The 15,767-nt window shown below is 39.0% G+C and overlaps 1 protein-coding gene across 1 annotated transcript in view; it reads right to left on the bottom strand.

Annotated features, from left to right (window-relative positions):
• Positions 1-6,280: 6,280 nt before the first annotated feature.
• The window catches only part of LURAP1L (leucine rich adaptor protein 1 like), a 46,904-nt gene continuing 37,417 nt past the window's right edge, over positions 6,281-15,767 (bottom strand). Inside the window, exon 2 of the mRNA XM_061132442.1 lies at positions 6,281-7,040. Coding sequence (XP_060988425.1) covers positions 6,666-7,040 — 375 coding nt within the window. The 3' untranslated portion in view covers positions 6,281-6,665. The remainder of the gene's footprint in view (positions 7,041-15,767) is intronic.

The following is a 15,767-nucleotide window of genomic DNA, read 5'->3' on the forward strand; positions in this document are numbered from 1 at the left end:
AGATTGCCAGGAGAAATATCAATAACCTCAGATATGCAGATGACACCACCCTTATGGCAGAAAGTGAAGAAGAATTAAAGAACCTCTTGATGAAAGTGAAAGAGGAGAGTGAAAATGTTGACTTAAAGCTCAAAATTCAGAAAACTAAGATCATGGCATCCAGTCCTATCACTTCATGGCAAATAGATGGGGTAACAGTGGAAACAGTGGCTGACTTTATTTTTTGGGGCTCCAAAATCACTGCAGATGGTGATTGCAGCCATGAAATGAAAAGACGCTTACTCCTTGGAAGGAGAGTTATGACCAACCTAGACAGCATATTAAAAAGCAGAGACATTACTTTGTCAACCAAGGTCCATCCAGTCAAGGCTATGGTTTTCCCAGCAGTCATGTGTGGATGTGAGAGTTGGACTATAAAGAAAGCTGAGCGCTGAAGAATTGATGCTTTGAACTATGGTGTTGGAGAAGACTCTTGAGAGTCCCTTGGACTGCAAGCAGATCCAACCAGTCCATCCTAAAGGAAATCAGTCCTGGGTGTTCATTGGTAGGACTGATGTTGATGCTGAAACTCCAATACTTTGGCCACCTAATGTGAAGAATTGACTCATTTGAAAAGACCCTGATGCTGGGAAAGATGAGAGTGGGAAGAGAAGGGGACAACAGAAGATGAGATGGTTGGATGGCATCACCAACTCAATGGACATGGGTTTGGGTGGACTGTGGGAGTTGGTGATGGACAGGGAGGCCTGGCGTGCTGTGGTTCATGGAGTCTCAGAGTTGGACACGACTGAGCAACTGAACTGAACCATGAAAACATACTACACAAAAATTTCTTGAGATCAGGGTTTGTACCTTCCTTTTTCCATCACAAATCCCTAGACCAGTTAGTGCCTGTTACCTAGAAGGCACTCAGCAAATTAATAATTGCTTCAGTAAAAATAAAAATGTATTTGGTATCTATTATAAGACACAGATTTTCTAACTGATGGGGGATGTAGTAGATGAAACACTGTTCTTGTTTTCCTAGAACTTATATTCTAGGGTGAGAAAGCACAAGATCTACACAAAAAATAGATATCAGATGGTAATATGAAGAAAAATAAACCAGAGTAAGAACAAAATGTTCTAAGTGTGCTTTGTAAGAAATCCCTTGCCATTTGATTGGAGATTGGAAAGAACTGGGTAATCAAGACTTATGAACATTTTGGCACATGAACATTTCAGAAAGAGGATATAAGAAGTGCAAGATTCTAAGGTAGGAACTTGTGTAGATTTTGAAATTTTTAAAGAGTTGTAAGGATGTAAATAAGGCTTACAATGAAAGAGGGTGGAGAATGGTATAAGGTGAGTTCAGACACTAGAAAAGTGAAAGACTGCATAGGATTTTGTAGTCTATGGTAAAGAGTTGACTTGTATACAGATACGAAGTATAAAAACATTATAGCATTGGAATTCAGTTCAGTCGCTCAGTCATGTCCAACTCTTTGTGACCCCATGAACTGCAGTACACCAGGCCTCCCTGTCCATCACCAACTCCTGGAGTTTACTCGAACTCGTGTCCATTGAGTCAGTAATGTCATCCAACCATCTCATCCTCTGTTGTCCCCTTGTCTTCCCACCTTCAATCTTTTCCCAGCATCAAGGTCTTTTCCAATGAGTCAGTTCTTCCCATCAGGTGGCCAAAGTATTGGAGTTTCAGCTTCAGCATCAGTCCTTCCAATGAATATTCAGGACTGATTTCCTTTAGGATGGACTGGTTGGATCTCCATGCTGTCCAAGGGACTCTTAAGAGGCTTCTCCACCACCACAGTTCAAAAGGAATAGAGGCTGGCAAAAATCCAACTTGTTTCTTAATAGATTACTCTTGTTGCTGTGTGAAAATTAACTGTGGGGAGGTAAGGGTAGAAGCAGTAAGACAAGACTGGGCTATTTAAATAATCCCAGGAATAAATGACACTGACTTGATTAGAGTCATAACAGGGGTAAGGGACACAGATGTAGAGAACAAACATATGGACACCAGGGTGGGGAAGAGGGGGTGCAATAAATTGGGAGATTCGCATTGACATTTACACTGCTGCTGCTGCTAATTCGCTTCAGTCGTGTCCGACTCTGTGTGAACCCATAGACGGTAGCCCACCAGGCTCCCCCATCCCTGGGATTCTCCAGGCAAGAACACTGGAGTGGGCTGCCATTTCCTTCTCCAATGCATGAAAGTGAAAAGTGAAAGTGAAGTTGCTCAGTTGTGTCTGACTCGTCGCGACCCCATGGACTGCAGCCTACCAGGCTCCTCCGTCCATGGGATTTTCTAGGCAAGAGAACTGGAGTGGGGTGCTATTGCCTTCTCCAGTATTTACACTACTATGTATAAAATAGATAATCAATGAGAACCTACTCTATACCACAGAGAACTCTATTCAGTGGTCTGTGATGACCTAAATGGGAAGGAAATCCATAAAAAGAAAGGGATTTGTAGTTGTTTAGACGCTAAGTCGTGTCCAACTCTTTGCAAACGCATGGACTGTAGCCTGCCAGGCTCCTCAGTTCAATATAATTTCTGAGGCAAGAATAGCGAAGTGGGTTGCCGTTTTCTTGTCCAAGGGATCTTTCTGACCCAGGGATCAAACCCATGTCTCCTGCTTGGCAGGTCTTCACCACTGAGCCACCTGGAAATTCTACCTAAAATGAAGGGGTATATAATATATAATATAATAATACAACTGCTTCACTTTGCTGTACAATGGAAATTAATTCAACATTGTAAAATAACTGTACTCGGTAAAAATTTTTAAAAATCTACAGCTCATTCTGGATATACTTCTAAGGTGGTTCTTTTATGATTTACATGACAGATTGCATGTGGTAGACGTGGTGTGAGAGAAAGAGAGCACTTTAAGAAATGACTTCAAGAATCTGGGCTGAGCATTTGGTAATTAGAGGCAGCATTTACTGAACTGGGGAAGATTACAGAACAAGAGCACAATTTCAATGTTGGTTATGTTTTGACTGAGATGCTTATCAGAGGTCAAGCAGAGATGCTGTGGGATCAGATGGATGCAGGAGACTGGAGTTCAGAAGGGAGACTGGGGCTAGAGGTAGACTTGGAGGAATCTCAGCATGTAGATGACATTTAAAGCTATAAAACTACATGAAATGCCAAGGGAAACAATTTCAGAAAATAAATATTACCAGAACTGAGCCAAAAGACAGTCTTATGTGTGGAGGTCAGGAGAATGAAGAAAATCTAGCAACAGAGTATTCCAAAAAGCAGGCAGCAGGAATGAGGGAATGCATGAGATAGGGATGTTCTAGATGTCAGATGAAGACAGTCTTTCAAGAAAGGAGTGATCAAATTTGTCAGTTATTGCTGAGATGTCAATGAGATGAGAACCTCAAAATAACTATTCATTTTGGCATCATGGAGACAATGGTGTTTTGATGGACTCAGGAATGAGAATACACATTGACAACATTGATCGTGGAGCCCCAAGTACCTTTACAATTCACTCAGCAACAAAGAATCATATTGCATTTCTTGTTGTTCAGTTGCTAAGTCATGTCTGACTCTTTAGTGACCCCATTGACTGTAGCCCACCAGGCTTCTTGGTCCATGGAATTATCTAGGCTAGAATACTGAGTGGGTTGCCATTTCCTTCTTCAGGGTATCTTCCTAACTCAGGCATCGAACCCAAGTGTCCTGCCTTGGAAAGCAGATTCTTTACCACTCAGCTATCTGGAAAGCCCACATTGCATTTCTCATGGTTGGCAAATACCTAGAACTAATCGATGCTGTGTACGCAGTTTGGGACTGACATAGTATAAATACTGGAGTTTCTTTGAAATTAAGACTTCTAAGTTGATTATCTTGAGTTTCTTTATCTGCAAAACTCCAAATATGTACCAGCTTTAAATTGCCTAAATTCCTTACCTCCAATTGTCTTCTTCCCAATATAAGACAGACAAATCCATAAAATGTAGAGGCTACTGTAACTGAGGAAAATTCCATTTTTCTGGGAGAACACAACTCAATGCAGGTGGAATAGTTTGAAGGCATTAACTTTTTACCCCATTTCCTCATGTTGCTGACGGAGATCAAGTATCAAGTGTTATAGCTCATAGATTGGCTATGGGAGTTATTTATTTGAAAATGCATATCCATTCTCTTGAGACCAATGAATATGTCAATAATTAGTGTTTAGCTGCATATTCCCATCTTCTTAGTAAAATCAACTATCAAAACATTGTTGGCTTATATGTGACTCCATATGTCTCAGTCATAGACTCTATATTTGGTATCTTCTACAAAAAATATGAATTACAGTAAAGTATATAAAACAGTATATAAATAAGTATATAAAATAGTATATAAAAAAGTATATAAAATGAAACATATAGCCAAAACATTTTCAAGTTTTCTGCCAGTGTTCATTATAGATCCCTTAAAATAAGATGCATAAATGAAAACTGTTCTACACATTTCATTCATATTGTATTCAGGATTTTTCATTTCCTTTCTATAGAGAGGAAATTTATAGAGGGCCTGGGATGGACAGATAGCAGGGGAAGATGATTGGAAAAAGGAGCATGCTAAAGAAATTGGTCAGATTGAATTTACAAGTGAAACAGTGATCCAAGGACAGAATTCACCTTTCCTGTGCCTGGCTTATTCTAGACAAATCTCAGGTTTTGAAGAAGTTAGAATTTAGCCTTGATGCCTCTTACAGTTTTGCTGTCTCCTCATTTCCCTCTTGTTGAACATGTTCTTGCAGTGCTGTAGACGTATAGTTACAAATGTCATTACTCTCCGTTTGAAATTCGTTAGTCTTAGTTTTATCTACTTGATCATAATGCGTGTTCTTGGATTTTAATCTGGTAAAAAAAAAAAATCTGTGCTAAAAATTGCTTGGTTTAATTCCACATTAAAACCAAACAAAATAGCCAACCCACTAGCCTTTACTAAGTTTAAAATGAAAGCAAGTAGAAAGGGGTGAAAAGATGGGGAATAGCTGGTGTGTGGCCAACTCCCTGGTTTACCTATAAACACAACACTGACTGTGATTTCAGGAATGGACTCAAAAACCTCAGGATTTGAGCATGTAGGTCCTACTAATTTAGAAGAAAAATGACAGGTCACTTTTTGTCACAGGTTAAGTTAGCTTTCTCATCTCCACTTTATTTGACTTCCATAGGTACCAAGTTTTATTACCAAGTTTTATTCTTAGAATAATATAGGCTCAAGTTTAAATCCCAATTTTGACACTTACAGGGAGATTTGACCCAGTTACTTACCTTCTTTGTGTTTCATTTTCTTCAAACACAGAAGGGAGACAATCCTGACATCCTGAGATTGTTGTTGATGAGGATTTTATCTACTATTTATGAAAAAAGGACCAGTGTGAAATATAGACCCTGTAGATCTTAATTGGAAATTGAATAATATATAACTTGGAATTAATAGATTTGACATGTGTAATACGTATAATAACAAAGGAAATTTGGGGGAAATATTTCTGGAGTATGGCCATTTTTCAGTTACAAGTAGAGTTTTTGGTTCACACTGTCAAGTGTTTAGTGCAGAAACATATATCATTACAGAGAACAGTTTGAAATCTCAGTTAGATTTACTCACAAGGAATCATCAAGGTAAAAGAAATGTAGAAGATTAATATCACATTGAAAGTTTCAGTACGTGAATGCTATTTTCAGACATCATTCCAGAAAACAAAGAAATTATTTATTCTTCTCAGAATGAAAGGATCTATTAGGTTTTGTAAGTAAATAGTGATTCTACTTCCCACTCCATCCATCCATCATCCATCCATTGTATGAATCTATGTTTTTATATATCCTATAATTGTAAAATGCTTATAGTAAACATCAACAAAATCTCAGAATACAATAAGTCTAGGACACCTTAACCTTTAATCACCTTCTTACTTAATTTCAGTTATTCTTTGAAATTTGGGAGAATCATATATTTAATTACACAAATTTGTCTACAGCTTGAGTTAGAATCACTGGTGACAAAATGGTCATCTACAGTATGAACACAAAGTTGAACTGAATACATTGCATAGAGTTGGGGCTTCCTACTGGTTGTCATGAGAATTGTGTGGCTAACGGTATTACTGACTTCACATTAGGAACTTGTGGCCTCAAAATAATGCCTAGCTTAGCCCCAGGCATGTTGTCCAACCTAATATAAAAACAGTAATAAACCTCAGTGTCTTCTGGAAAACAAACCTTTGAATCATTTAAGAACACAGACAACAAAATCAGCTATTATCAGACTTTGGTTTATTGTAAAATTTAGCGAAGTTTATCTTGTAATCCCTGACCCCTTGCTCTGAAAACAAAAGCAAAGATATAATTATTGCTTATTCTTTTCCCCCTACTTTATTTGTGCCACTGTGAAAGAAGGGAGAAAAATCATCGTAATAAATAGAGAGACTTAAGAGAGAGAGAGAAATCAGTCCAGATGAGAAATACTAGGAGCAACAGAAATACCATCAAGCCATTCAAAATAAGCTTCCTTTTAAAAGGTTGTCGTACTAAAAACACACACACACACACACACACACACACACACACCAAAAATATAGCAGCGGAGAAGGAGGATAAATACAAGTTAATTGCACACCAATCCCATGCAAAAAACTGGGGCATTAGCCAAAGCAGTAGTATTCGGAATCCAATTTGGGACGCTTGTACAGTGCGTGCGAGTCCCCTATGACTGAACTGTCACTGAACTGGTCCAAGTCTGAGGGGGTCTGGTGGCCTGGGACGTCATCTGCCAAAGTGTCCAGGTAGCTCCCCACAGAGATGCCATCTAGCCCGTCACTGCCGTCATGGAGGCTGTTGTAGCTGCCATGTAAGGAGGTGCTCTGGCTCTCCAGTAAGCTGCACAGGCTGCCACTCAGGCTGCTGCCTCGGCTGGTGATGGTGGCTTTCTCTTCAATCATCCACTTGATGGACTCGATGCTCTCATTGATGAGGAGCAACTGGCGCATGAGCTTCCCGTCTGTGGCTCTGAGGTTAACCTGTGGAGGGCAGGGAGAGGGGAGAGACCTGCCAGTTATTCTGTGTTCTTGAAAGACCCCAGAGTCATTTAAATTCTGTCTCCTGCAGTCCATCATTTTACATTCAGAGAATAAAATACAAATTTAATTGAGCCAGGATCTTTTTGAAAACTGGTGACAAAGGGTAGGAGTCATAATCAAAGAACTCACTTCCTGCCAGCCCTCACAGGCTCTGAAAGGGACTATAAACTCTCACTGCATCTCTGACCCTCACCAAGCTGCCTGGAAATATCCTATTGAATGACGGATTCTGTCAAGAGACTTGTTCTCTCTATGGCCAGATTGTTTGTTGTTGTTGTTGTTGTTTTAGTTGCTTAGTTGTGTCTGACTCTTTTGTGACCCCATGGACTGTAGTCCTCTATCCATGTGATTTCCCAGGCAAGAATACTGGAGTGGGTTGCCATTTCCTTCTCCAGGGGATCTGCCTGACCCAGGGATTGAACCTGTGTCCCCTGCATTGGCAGGCAGAATTCTTTACCACTGAGCCACCAGGGAAGCTCAGATTTAATAGTTTATCCTTGTTAATTGACAGTATGTGTGTGGATATTGAAAGAAGCGGGGGATGGCAAGCTGTAGAAATTAAGGAATCATCATCATCATTGTAGCAGCTCCTATTTTTTGAATGATTATATGACAAACACCATTTATAAAAGCTCAACACACATTATATTGGGTTGGCCAAAAAGTTCATTCAGATTTTTCGATGTTACAGAAAAACCCAAGCAAACATTTGGTCAACTCAATAATAGCCCTGTGCCTTAAGTATTATTATTTTTATCCCTCTTTTATAGATGAAGAAGCTGAAATCTGCAAATAAAAAAGAGTACAGAAAAGGTCTCCACCTTTTATGACTATACTGACAAATACATAGTGCTGAGTTTAACAAGAACTTTCATGTTTAACAAGAACCAAGTTGTTTCAATATTCCCTGAATCCGAAAGGCTAATAAATCAGACTGATCCACTTTACACAATCAAATGTACAAGTATTTTCTGTAGATTTAATTATTTCCTTCAGATGTGTCAAGAGCAGCTCCAATCAAAACTGGGATATGAGACTCTGGGAAGGTTCCCTTAAATGACTTTTAGGTATATAGTCTTTCTCATGGTTTTAAATTACTTCAGAGAAATCTGTCTCCCTAGTTACAAAGCAGAATTTCTCTGTAGGCCCTACAGTTTAACAGGAATAGCTGTTAACATCAAGGGTATTTCTGAAGGAAGTAGGGGGAGAGACGCTGCAAGACAGCCCTTGTTCTGGATGGAATTGAAGAGATAGGGCTCCTACAGAGATTCCAGTGGACTGGACTGTGAGGCAAGGACAGATTTAGCCACCAGAGGTCCTAGTCACATTCATCAGGGTTTAAATGAAATTCCAGTTTTTTTTCACCTGAGGTCTTTTAACCCAGGAGACTGGGCCTTGCTTATGCTCTCTTGAATACCCAGGACTAATTCAGATTTGCAGGTTTCTAGAATTACCCAAGGCACTCAGTTGTGAGTGACTCAAGTCAGAAGAGAGAAAGAAGCTTATATATGCATTCATATTGTAAACGTATTTCTAGGAATCAATCCATCTCTGAGGGGTAACTTTGGGTTGAGTGAATGTGACACACAGCTATTAGGAGAAATGAAATTTCTAGGATAAATTCAGAGATTTAAGATCGCAGGTAAACTCCATGTGTATATGTACAAAAATGCTTACGTTTGTATGTATAAAGTATGAAGTATAATTTAAAAACTGTTAACCTGCCTAGGATATTAAATAAAGTGACTTAGGAGACTACCTTATCTTCTCTGAGAAATGTACCAAAAATTCTTAGGGAGTCAGCAAGGAAAATCAATTTTCTCTGAGATATTCATGAACAGAACTTAGTAAGTCTTAAGATGGTTTTCTACTTGTGGTGATGTCTCAGTGACCCTGCTTTAAGGTTGTGTGGGGGAAGGAGCTTTTGTGGCAATTTTTTATATTTGAATTTACCCCCACACCCCATGAGTCATCAAGATACTGTTCAAATTACAAGTAATACACCAAACATTTACAAATCATCAACAATTTGCTTATGTCCACAGAGGAGCCAGGAAAATCAATAGGAGTCAAAGTCTTCCAAAATTGTTCAGTTAAGCATCTGTAGCCAATAAAACACGCTGTGCCCATTGGAGGCACAGTGCAACGTAAGTGTGACCATTTCCCAACAGCTCCCCAAATGAACCACAGCTGCATTTGTTCACATCCCCACCCTGTCCTGGCAGAATGCTCCTGCGCATGCCCAGATCTGGACGTATTCCCCGCTACTCCCTTCACTTGAAATACTTGACTGTTTGTTTTCCCCTCCAAACCCTCCCCATTCTTGAAGTCCTAATTCTTCCATGAAGTGTCTCTTCTGCTGGCTTGTTTACCCTCTACTGAGTAGTTTGTATCTGACAGTCTACCTTAATTTTGTACACTTATGTTGCTACCTATTATTGTGTCTTTTAGCTGTTTCTTCAGCTAAGCCTTCAGTTCCTTAAAAAAGCCATGCCTTTAAGTTTCGTGCATCTCTTGTGGTCTGTTTCAAGGATGGATTGATTTTGCAGAGGGGAAATAGTCGTAATTTTAGGATCTGAGAAAGTCCAGCTCTTCAGACAATAATAATGCCCATTCCCAGCGATTGTGTCACTGGAGGGTTAAAACATACTTATACTTTTTTCCAGCAGTTTTTGTCTGAGCTACACAGTGGCTGCATCACATAGGAAGTGTTCAGTTTTGTTGAGCAATATGAATGAGAGGGGAGTAGACTCTGAAAGGAACAAAAGCTTCCTTTGACCATGAAATGATTTATTTAAATAAAAAAATTCTTTTCTTCTGAAAGCAAACATTCACAGGCCATTGAACCACTGTAGGGGAAAATATGACGAAAGCAAGTCACTAAGAACATGTTGGTCAGGCTGATAATGATTACACATGTAACTACATCTAACCCTGTGTCCTCCGGGGAAGAGAGTAAACAGCTTCCCACCGTGGGAGCCCTGGGCCGTTCGGTTCACACGGCTGCCTGCCTGTTACCTGGCACCCCACCTACCAGTGCTTTCTCCTGAAGTTAAGGTGCAGTTACGCCACTCCTGGTGAACCTTCAAAGTAGGAAGGATCCACCGCCAGGACTAAATCACCATGTGGCTTCTGTCTCCAGCAGCTGCCCTGCCCTCCCTCACTGGTATGCACATCAGTCCTCAGGAAGTCTGCCCATTCATTCAGAAGAGTCTTGCCCAGTGGGCAGGAACCTGTGTGGTTTTCTCACTTGAGATCTTACAAGATCCCAGGACGTTTCTCTGAGGACAGTGGTTGTTGGGAGGACTTCCTCATGGTCTGAGTTTAAGTGATCCCTCCGTGGAGAGCCCCTTCCTGATCAATCATAGTATCTAATTCCTATGCTTAGTTGTACCCAGCATGTCTATGTTTTTATATTCCCTTCATAATACTTATGACTAATGGAAATCATCCTACTTATTACCTGTTTACTTTTTATTTCCCATCTCCCATATGAGCATGTGAGCCATCACAGAGGGCAGGGGATTTGGTCTATCCTGTTCGCCACTGTGCCCAAGACCTCCAAGACTGCTTAACGCACAGTGGATGTACAAGTCTTATTTGTCCAAGGCCTGAATGATTGCTGTAAGTTGAAGCATCTGTCAAGAATGCCCCTTCCTTGAGTTTTGCTGTAAGTTAGTAATACAGTAGGGCTGCCCTAGTGGCTTAGATGATTAAGAATCTGCCTGCAATGTGGGAGACCCAGGTTCAATCCCTGGGTGGGGAAGATCCCCTGGAGAAGGGAAGGGCAACCCACTCCAGTGTTCTTGCCTGAAGAATCCCATGGGAAGAGGAGTCCATGGGGTCACCAAGAGTCGGACACAAATGACCGACTAACACTTGCTAGCGATACAGTGCTTGAAGGTAAAGAACAAGGTAGCAAGAAAGAGCTCTTCAGTATTGAAGAATTCCAAGCATGAAATCCCACTCCCACTGATTCACAGAGTTAAAACACTGAGTAACTAGGGCAAGGTTATTCCCAGTTTAAATGTACAGGTTACAAGATAGTATCTCTGAAAGGAAGTGGACTTCACCATGTAAATCACACTCTCAGCATTATTCTGTTTGTTCTGAGGTGATAACTCGTACTAATATAGCACCATTGTTCTGTAAACACTTGGTGAAAGAAATCAAACAAAGGGAACAAACAAATAGGATGTTACCCAAAAAAAAAGATTTTTTTTAAGGTTTGCATTCATTGATCCAAAGAGATGTCAATGTCCTTTCCTCTTTTCCTCTTCACTTGTCACTCTGGCCCTTACAATTATTGCCATGCAGCCCATTTTCATACTTAATAAGCTTCTCATGCTTCAATATTGCTGCATAATAGGTCTCTCAACTCTAGACAGAATGAAGACTGCAATTTCATGTCAATTATGATCAATGAACTGGTCTATAGAAGAACTTAATGGTGGTGTCTTGAAAAAGCAAATATTCTTAATAATAAACTTTTCCAGATCTATGTTTTTGTCCAATCTATTATTTTTTAATACTACAAAAATACAAACGTTATGAATTGTCTCACTGGAATCCAAGAAAGAGAGAATATGGTCATGCTTTCACTTCATCACAAAGCTGCCAAATAAATTGACTTCTTTGGTGGTGGTGTGTAAGGAACACAGACAGAGCACTGGCCTGTCACTATCACAGTCTACCTTTGGGCAAGGTGGCTTCGCATATACAATCTTTTTATACAAGAATAATCCTGGGGATTAATTTTCAGCTCCGGTGAGCCCCTGGACTCAATAGACATAGTAAAGCAGTCTGTGAACAAAGTCTAATTTCTGCCCAATATTGAAAATTTAATTCAGTAGAGAAATCCATGTATCACTTTTCTCTGCTCTTTGTATTGAGATTTCATTGAAAATGTTATAAGAAGATTCTGTAGATCAGATAGTCTCAGGATTTCCCTTCATTCTAACACAGTTTCTGATTGTCATTCCTGTGGCCGCTTGATTACTAAATTGTTTCTGCTATGAGAGAATCATTCAAGCTATACAGGAGACAGAGCAATTAATTTACTGCTCCATCTCTGGCAAATTACTTAGCTAGTAAAAGCTCATGGCTAGAGTTTGAGCTCTATGTGAATTTTAATCACCTTATCAGATATTCTGTGGCGATAGTAATTTTAGCTCTTGCCATTTGGGTTTCACTAAAAGTAATATTTGTGTTCTGTGCCAAGATAAACATACATACCATGTTTAATGGGTCTATATATTAACTGAAATGTGCACATGATCTGCTGAATATATCTGCCAGATAGGGACATTGCTCACTCCATCTTGTCATCCTGCAGGCTGACATAGCACCAGTGTTCATATCTCTCACAAAGCTCTCCTGTACCATTCTTATCTTTTTATTTATGGGAATTGACTAATCAGACAAAAGCAGGCCATCTCCCAGTTATGCAACCTACTGTAAAATCCACAGTAACCATGACCCAAATCTCAAATGTCCAGCAAGCTGTTATAGGAAGAAGACTACTTTGCAAGCAAGTTTGTGATCATGAACATGAAGGAAGGAGAATAAATTAGATTTGCCTTTTAATGTGATGCCCTAATCCTAGTGTCTAAGGTGAAGAACCCAATCAGCATTTTTTTTTCAAATTTGTAATTGGTAGAAGGCCTTTTTTCTAGCCATATTTATTTCTAAATATCTAAAAAAAAAAAAAAATCAAAAGCATCTAATGTACTAAATTAAAGCGCTGTTGTAAAAATACTTAGAATATTGTTTCTCCAATAGTTTATCCCAGTTTATCTGCATGTTCCCTGTGTATAACCTCCTCTTGTCTAAATGTACTCCCTCCTCAAATTCACCACATCCTCAATTTGAAGAATATAGATTTCCTGTCTACTAATCCTTAAAATTTCCAGCAGTTTTACTAATAGCTGTCTTTCTAAAACACTCCTGTTTTGTCCAGAGGACCCATAAGGATAGCACCATCTTACTGCAGTCTGAGAAGACACAGTACAATACTTGCATCCTATGCTTTGGGTTTAGAATGCTTCAGAAGAGCATGCAGCATTTGCAAGTCAGAGCTACTTTGTAAAAGTTTTGCTCTGCTTTCTTAGCCAGTTCAAAATTTACAACAGAATTTGTTTTGAATTGGGCAACAGAGGATTCCATTTTTATATCAGTCAACTTTGTCTTCCTCCATTTGAATTGTTTTTATGTGGAACTGAACAGTAACTAAAACAGTTCACTGTTTTCCCAAAACCTCATGGAGGAGTAATTTCCCCAAAGACTAAATTACATACATAAAAACACTATCATCAGCACAGCTGACCAATTGATATTGTTTTGATAAATTAGATAGCTGCATCTGGTTTATTTGAAAGGGGCACATGTGACTCTCCTGAACCTTGAACATAAATTCCTGCCATCAGGCCTGCTCATGAGATCTGTGTAGTGTCTGCTGATGAGTCCTCTGATTACCAAAGTAAGACAGAGAACTCTACCGCCTTATTCGGTCAGGTTTTAGCTCCAGTTGATACTTAGATGCCTCTGATGAAAACTCCTTTACCATAACCTAATACAGTGAAAATTTTTTTCTTGAGAGATTTCAATATGTATAAGCAAAGTATAATTCTGGCTAATGTATGAGACTATAAATCAACTGAGCTGAAATTCATTTCGAATGATGTCACTGAGACACGGACTCCCCATATTTGTAATAGAAGAGCTCCCACACAGAACACAGACCAAGAAGAGTTTCTGCTAACTCATAATAAATGTTCTTTCTGCATGTTCATTTTTCTCATTTAGAATTTAGAGTGGGATGTTTACATGGAAGGCTCGGATTTGGTAACGTGCCCCTCTGTGATTTGTAGTGCCTGTGTCTCCAATGGGAGGGAAACAGGAGGCAGGGTGGTGTGCTGGGAAATGCTGAACGGTTGGCTCCCTGGAAAACTACACACACACAAACACGCATACATGCACGTAATAGAAACTGTGCCGATACAAATAATACTAAAATATTTATATAAAATAATATATATAATTTATATAAAATGTTTCATAAGTATACAGTACCTTTTATTGTAAATTTCATTACTGTAAACTGATTCTCAGAGACTCCTTTTGTTTATTTTTGTTGAATTATTGTACGTACAGCAACTTCTAGTTTCAGTCCAACAATAATTGAACAAATAGAATTGATCCCAGTCCTCTCTTTTCTAAATAATTTTTCTTCCTTAAGTCTGATATGTGATCTGTTGTTTAACCATTTTCCACCCTAGTGCAAATTATATTCATTAAACTGAAACCTGTTTCAGCCTCAGCATGAGTTACATCTGAGCTTTATGGATTTGTCAGTGATGGGAGCAATTTGGCTGAGTTGGATGAGTTTTTGACTGCATAGACAGTTATTTCCCAGTAATTTTTTTGTGTTATGGATAATGTAATAGCTAAGAACATGACACAGTTTTAAGTTGAATCTGTAGTATCAGCATTTTCCCCATTAGATCATTTTCCCCTTAAGATCATTGTCTTAATCAACAAAGTTAAGTCAAGTTCTGATTTATGAAGTTTTACAGTTTCTATGCTGTAAATACTCCTACAATGGCCAGTGTCAAGCTGCCAACATGATGTCACTAAACATACAGTTGGTATGGAATGGAGTTTTATCTTTTCCCCTAAGTAGAATTTGAGGGAGATGTAAAATATTTATACCAAAGTTATTAGTGGTCTTTTATGGAAAGAGTTCAAATACTGCATATAGATTATTCTTTAAGCATCATTGAGATATAAAATCTATTTGGAAAAGGAATAATCAAGATACTTAGAACCCACTTAGTATTTAAACTTTTATGTTATAATTTTTCATGGATTTATTTCTAAAATATGCTGTGTACTTCTCCATCTCTGTAAATATAACAAAGTAGTAGAACCAAACAGAATCAAGTAGTAGTAAGAGGCCACCACCATGAACAGAGTATTTCTAATTCAGAGTTATTCAACAATGCACTTAGGGGTTATTGAGGTAATAGCTTGTTAGTCCTTTTTTCATATGGTCCCTTCTTATAAAAGTGCTCAATTTCCTCTTTCGGTAACTACTAGATATTGATATTAGATCTCTTTGCCACAGTTCTTATGCCCCCTTTTCTTCCTCAGTCCCTCATTTCTTTCTAATCTGCTATCTGCAGCTGAGCAGTACTTCAGTAATACTACAGTATTTGTTGAGTATGAGAGAATTGAGTTGCAAGGAAAATTAACCTTTGCAATTCTTAGAAAGTGACTTTAAGCAGTGAGTAAAATTAGGTGAAGAAGCAGCCTTTGCAAAGAGTAAAGCACGTGGGCCTTGCTCCCTGGAGCAGTACTTCTTGACATACACATTATCTTGGAGTCTTGTTAAAATTCAGATTCTCTTCACTAATTCTGTGATCCTGCATTTCTAACAAATTCTCAGCAGATGCCAGTACAGGTAGGCAGCCTCTAAGAAGTCTCCCAATAAAACCCCCTCTTTCCTGGTATCTACATCCTTGTGTAATTCCCTGCCTGAGTGTAGACTGGACCTTTTGGCTGCCTTCTTAGGAATACAATATGGCAAAAATGATGGGATGTCAGTTCTGAGGACAGATTACAAAAAGACTGTTTACTGTCTTGGGTACATTCTTCTACTTGCTGAGA

Source organism: Dama dama, chromosome 29 (genome assembly GCF_033118175.1).
Source record: "Dama dama isolate Ldn47 chromosome 29, ASM3311817v1, whole genome shotgun sequence".
NCBI lineage: Eukaryota > Metazoa > Chordata > Mammalia > Artiodactyla > Cervidae > Dama > Dama dama.